Source organism: Trichechus manatus, unplaced genomic scaffold (assembly GCF_000243295.1).
Source record: "Trichechus manatus latirostris isolate Lorelei unplaced genomic scaffold, TriManLat1.0 scaffold00122, whole genome shotgun sequence".
NCBI classification, from domain to species: Eukaryota; Metazoa; Chordata; class Mammalia; order Sirenia; family Trichechidae; genus Trichechus; species Trichechus manatus.
This window is the reverse complement of record NW_004444058.1, coordinates 5,009,753-5,015,898: the sequence shown is the minus strand read 5'-3', so window position 1 is coordinate 5,015,898 and position 6,146 is coordinate 5,009,753. Positions and strand designations below refer to the sequence as shown.

Genomic DNA, 6,146 nt, shown 5'->3' with positions numbered 1-6,146 from the left:
CAGGCTGATGAAGTCTCTGGTTTATGTGGCCCTTTCTGTCTCTTGGGCTAATACTTTCCTTGTGTCTTTGGTGTTCTTCATTCTCCTTTACTCCACGTGGGTTGGGACCAATTGATGCATCTTAGATGGTCTCTCACTAGCTTTTAAGATCCCAGACGCCACTCACCTAAGTGGGATGCAGAACGTTTTCTTAAAAAACTTTGTTATGCCAATTGACCTAGATGTCCCCTGAAAGCATGGTTCCCAGACCCCTGCCCCTGCTACTCTGTCCCTCGAAGTGTTTGGATGTATTCAGGAAACTTCTTAGCTTTGGTTTAGTCCAGCAACTGAACTCTTAACCACTGTGCCATCAGGGCTCCCCTGGCCTTTAAGACCTGCAAAAATCTGAAGGTCTCAGCTATTCCCCCAACACACCTGCCTCCAGGCCTTTCTCTGGACTGTTCTCTTGCCTGCCCTGCAGGCCTGTGTCCAAGCCCTTCCCCCTCTCACAAGGCCCACCCCCATCCCCAGCCTGGGCAACTCTCCCCCTGCCTCAGCCCTCCGGGGCCGCTTTAGCTCCCAAACCTCACTCTTCTCACCATTTTACAGAAGAGGAAGCTGAGGCTCCTTCCCTTGCCTGAGGTCCCCCAGCAGAGGCTCGAGTCAAACCTGGACCTGGTTGACTCCATGGGTCTGCATCCTACCCCCTCACCCCTCCCGCTTAGAATAGATATCGCACAGCTAGGGCAATGCCTCATGTCCCCCCAGGCCTTGGGGTGGAATGGAGTACTCCCCAGCCCTCCTCCTCTTCCCCAACCCGAGGTGGGGCGTCCCTAGCCAAGGGAGGTGACTCTCCCCGCACTGGCTTCTGCTTTCTGGCCCAGCTGCAGCCAAGCCTGAGTCAGCCCCTCGGGACCGGGACCGCGGTGGCAGGTGGAGAGGTCAGGGCTGCGGAGCCTGGGAGGGGGAAGGCGAAGGAGGTCCGAGGGCAGGGGAGGGGGACGGCGAGGGGTGTCTGGGCCAGGGTAGAAGGAGAGAAACGGACTGTAAAAGCACAGGGTCCCCGGATTAGGGGCGGGCCCCCACTCTGGCCATGGGCTGAGGAGACCACTCCTCCATCTCTCTCGGTCTGTCTCTCCCAGTCCCTGAAGTCTCCACCCTACATCTGCTCAAGGGGCTCAAGCCCCTAGCGTCTCATGACTGGGAAGAGCTAATTCCCCGGGGGGCGGGGGGCGGGGGGCGAAAAGCGACTCGACGGCGCGTGACCTGGGGCCCTGGCACCCGACGGGCGTGGGGCGGGAGCCGCGCTGGAAAGTGAGCGCAGGTGATGGTTCCCAGAGGGGCCAGGGGGTCCGAGCCAGTAAAGGGGGAGAGGCCAGAGAGGTCCGGGGGAGAAGAAGGGGCGAGGGAGGGGGGTCAGGACCAGGGGAGGGGAGACAGCAGCGAAAAGAAGACGCGGCGACGAACGACGCAGCCCAGGATGCTGAGGGGTGGGGCGCCGGGAGGCGGGAACCCGGAGGCGGGGGCACTGAGGGATGGGCCGTCCGGAGGGCCGGGCCTCGGCCGGATTCAGAGGACTCTTGCCCTCGGGGCGGCCGCTCTTTCACCCCGCGTCCCCGCCGCGATGGTCTTGGCCCGGCTTCTGCCGTTCCTGGCGCTGTTGCTGCTACTACAGGGCCCCGCGGCGGCGCGCGCGTCCCCGCCGAGGGCGCTCCACGAGGTGGCGACCACCTGCAAGGTAAGGATGGCGACGCGGCGGGCGGGCCGGCGGGGACTGTGCCCAGTCGGAGGCAGGCGGTGCCTCCCCGCTCCCGAACTCCCCCGAGGAGACCCAGGGCCCGAGGGGACGCGCCACAGGCCATCCTGCTGCCGCGTCCGGTGCCTACAGACCTCCCCCCCCCATTCAATCCCTCCCCCTGCGCTGTGCCCACACCCTCTGGGAGTCGTTTCACTTCCTCGTCCTGTTCCCCTGCCGGCTCTGCCCGCCCAGCCTGAGACTACATTGAGCCCTTATTGTGTACTGGGGCAGGAGCTGACGGCGCCTCCCCCTTGTGGTCCAGGGGAAGCCCAGACAAGCTAAGCGGCCTACCCCAGACCACCTGCATGCAGGAGGCGCTTACTGTGTGCCTTCCGGCCAGGGAGGGCTCCTCGCAGTTTCTGCTGCGGCGCAAGCAAACGCCTCATAGTCCCAGGGACTTGCTCACGGCCGGCATAAACACCAGCTGTCTGCCATCCCCCTGCCTAAGTGGAAGTCAGCACCTATTAGGTGCCGCCTCTGGGCAGTCGGGCTTGGGAGGGGTTCACGTGGGCCCCTTGGGAGCAGGAGTAAACAAGAAGCTAGCTCACCAAGGCTCTGGAGGTGAAGTGACAGAGATGTGCATACGTTAGGTTCCTGTGGTATGCACTTTCAAAAAGGCAGGGTTGAGGATGGCGACCAGAAATGTGTATGCGCATTTACTGCATGCAGCCCCTCAGACCGAGGAGTTTCTGCTCCCTCCTGTTGCTAGGGTGCCTGGTGGAAATCAAGGGCTGTGCATTCATTAAGTGTCTACTGTTTGCAAGTCTGTGTCCCACTTGTTTTGCAGAAGAACTGAGATTTAGGGAGGTTTGGGGGCATAGTAAGTCCCTGGGTGGCACAAACAGTTTGTGCTGGACTACTAACCTAAAGGCTGGCAGTTTGAACCTACCCAGCAGCACCCCAAAAGAAAGACCTGCGAATCATCTGCTTCCATAAAGATTACAGCCGAGAAAACCCTATCGAGCAGTTCTACTCTGTAACACGTGGGGTCACCATGAGTTGGAATCAACTCTGCAGCAACAGGTTTGGATATTTTTGTGGCGGGGACACAGCAAAACCTCAGAGCTAAGGTTCCCCTGGGCTATGTCTGGAAGGAGTATGAGATGGAGCACCGAATCTTTGTAGCTCCCTTTCTGTGTGGGAACCAAGTGGGCTCAGAGATGACTGGAGCCTCCCACAGCTGCGCCACTTCACACCCCCTGCTCCCTGTAGGCTGGCATCCTGTGTCCGCGGGCGCCCATCAAGAATTCGAGTGCCCTGCCCGTCAACGTCAGCCTCTACTATGAGTCACTGTGTGGTGGCTGCCGGGGATTCCTGGTCCGAGAGCTCTTCCCCACATGGCTGATGGTCCAGGAGATCCTCAACATCACTTTGGTGCCCTACGGGAATGCCCAGGTGCATGGGCACTGGGGAAATCAAGGCATGCGGGAGGGAGGCATGTGCGCCCATCTGGCTGGTCACCTCTCACCCCACTGCTTTGCAGGAACAAAATGTCAGCGGCAAGTGGGAGTTCACGTGCCAGCATGGGGAGCGTGAGTGCTTGCTCAACAAGGTGGAGGTGAGTGGCTACAGGGGTGGGCATTGGAACTGGCTTTGTCCTCTGCCTTGTGGGCCTCCATTCAATCCTGCCACCATTCACCCAGTCAGTAGTAAGTGCTGGTGATGGTTTCCAGAGGGCCTTGGGCTGTTCTGGGCCCCTCTCCAGCCCTTGCCTGCCCTCACCCCCCAGGCCTGCCTGCTGGACAAGCTGGAGAAGACCACAGCCTTTCTAACCATCGTCTGCATGGAGGAAATGGATGACATGGAAAAAAACCTGAAGCCGGTGAGCACGTTCCTCTGTCTGCACTAGGAGCAGGGAGAAGCCAGGGACCACAGCAGACCTGGGGTTCAAATCCTGCTCTGAATGCCACCTGCTATGTAGCCCTAGGAAAATAACCTCCCCCCTCAAAGCCTCTGTCTCTCAAAGGGAATCAGAGTATGATGGTCTCCTGGGAGCATAAGTGTATTAGAGAGGGCTTCCTGGAGGAGGGCCTTCTGAGCTGGGCTTAGAAGGATGAATAGGAGTTTGCAGGGACACAGATGGGGGACCTCCCATGGCACAGGGAGATGATAGGACAGGGCTGCCTACTTCCCCCAGAGATTGTGAACAATAACTCCCAAAGGAGTGACTTATCTGTCCCAATCATTTATTCATTCATCAGACACCCAGGCTGTTTGCTTTTCACCACAATAAAATGTAAAAAAAATAATAATAACCTGGGCTACCCAAGAGGCCTCACCTTAAGACACCTCCAACCCTGTGGGGTCAGAATGGGGCTGGGGGAGTCCAGAGGAGAAGGGGGCTCTTGAGGAGAGGGAACTTCAGGAGATGCTGGAGAAGGAGGAGAAAGGATGTTCTTGGTGGAGGGAACAGCATATACGGCAGCTCTGAGGAAAGTCAAGGGCTGCAGGTCTGGTCTTAGGGCAGAGGGCAAAAGGGATGGGGAGGAGAGCAGCCTGCACCTGTGCCTCGAGGGCCTACATTCAAGTGTGTATTTTAAACACCCACTGTTTATGGGCATTCTTGCATGCTGTAGGGCCAACTGTCCCTTCTTCCCTTGGCTGGGGGACCAGTGGGGGACCGTTAGGGAGATAACAGGGAGGAAGCTGAAGCAACACCCCACTTATCCACCCTCCTGCACCCGCAGTGCCTGCAGATCTATGCCCCGGAGGTGTCCTCAGACACCATCACAGAGTGCGCAATGGGGGACCGCGGCACACAGCTCATGCACGTCAACGCCCAGCTGACAGACGCTCTGCAGCCACCCCACAAATACGTGCCCTGGGTCGTCGTCAATGGGGTAAGAGCCCTGTAGCCCTCAGCTCGGTTCTTGGATGGAGACTGCAGTGATGGAGGCGCCGCTTGGGCTGGGAGGCAGGGATCAGTCTAGGGACCATTTGCAGCCCCTTTGGGGCCAGAACTAGGGTGCATGGGTTGGGGCAGGTGGGATTCTGACCCTGACCCTCACCCTAACCTGTCTTGCTTTGTGCAGAAGCCCATGAGTGAACAGGATGAGCTCCTGAGCCTCGTTTGCCATTTGTACCAGGTAAGCTGGGCGGGGAGCAGTGGGATTCGGTGGGTAGGGGGTGAGTCTCCTTCCAGGACCCCAACTCACAGCTGTCCCCTCCAGGGTGAGAAGCCAGATGTCTGCCAAATTGGGACCAGGTCCCAGAGGGAAGTCTGTTTCCAGTGACGGCCGTAAAAACCCAGCTGCCTCCATTTTTTCGACTGCCAGCTCTTGGCCCCTGGATAACTTCTGCACATCCCATGAAGCCCTGACTCAGAATCCCACCCTAAGATCAAGAATCTTGCCCCTCTGAGAATGGTGCTAAATGGAAACTCCTTAAATAAACTTTTCTGGATGTTATGAGTCATTTGACAAGTCAGTAAATTTCCCCCTGGGCCTATGCAGTGTCGGGGCCCCTGAGAGGCCTCAACCCTGGGCCCGGTCCCTGAGGAGCCCCCAGTCCAAGGGATGTAGAGTCAGACAGACATCCCGAGTCCGTTGGGGTCAGGGATGGGCCAGAAAGAGGGGCTCAGGGCTGGAGGAATTCAGAGAGACAGTGAGGACTCTGCCTAAGGAAGTAGGGCATTGGGGCTGGAGTTTCGAAGGAATCCGTCAGGCAGAAAGTTTATTCATCAATTCAACAAACGTCCCTAGCTACCCGCTTTGTGCTGAACCCACACCAGGTGATATTAAGGCCTGTGAGACACTTTCAACCCCACATGGTCATGGCTGAGCCAGAGGGTGGGAACTGGGGCTAGAGGATCCCAGAGGATGAAGCAGAACCTCGTACGGACAGTGTTGAACAATGTGTTCACTGGGGAAGGAAATCAGGGCATCGCAGGCAAGAACAGTGTGTGCAAACCCAGGCAGGCAAAGATGGCGGGTTTGCGTGGCCACCTGTCACGGATTGAATTATGTCCCCCCAAAAATGTGTGCATCAATTTGGCTGGGCCTTGATTCCCGGTATTGTGTGATTTTCCTATATGTTGTAAATCCTACCTCTATGATGTTAGTGAGGGAGGATGGGTGGCAGTTGCGTTAGTAAGGCAGGACTCAATCTATAAGACTGGATTGTGTCCTGAGGCAATCTCTTGAGATATAAAAGAGAGAAGTGAGCAGAGAGACAGGGGGACCTCATACCATCAAGAAAGCAGTGCCGGGAGCAGAGCGTGCGTCCTTTGGACCCTGGGCCCCTGCACAGAGAAGCTCCTAGTCCAGAGGAACATTGATGAGAAGGCTGACAGAGAGAGAAAGCCTTCCCCTGGAGCTGACACCCTGAATTTGGACTTCTAGCCTACTTTACTGTGAAGAAATAAACTTCT

The 6,146-nt window shown here is 57.5% G+C and overlaps 1 protein-coding gene across 1 annotated transcript; it reads left to right on the top strand.

The window, feature by feature from the left end:
• Positions 1-1,563: 1,563 nt before the first annotated feature.
• On the top strand, positions 1,564-5,184 carry IFI30 (IFI30 lysosomal thiol reductase). Its single transcript, XM_004384390.3, has 7 exons — positions 1,564-1,717; positions 2,990-3,172; positions 3,261-3,335; positions 3,507-3,599; positions 4,465-4,617; positions 4,810-4,863; positions 4,948-5,184. The coding sequence occupies exons 1-7, from the start codon at positions 1,604-1,606 to the stop codon at positions 5,008-5,010; spliced, it is 735 nt and encodes a 244-aa protein (XP_004384447.1). The 5' UTR covers positions 1,564-1,603; the 3' UTR covers positions 5,011-5,184.
• Positions 5,185-6,146: the final 962 nt, after the last annotated feature.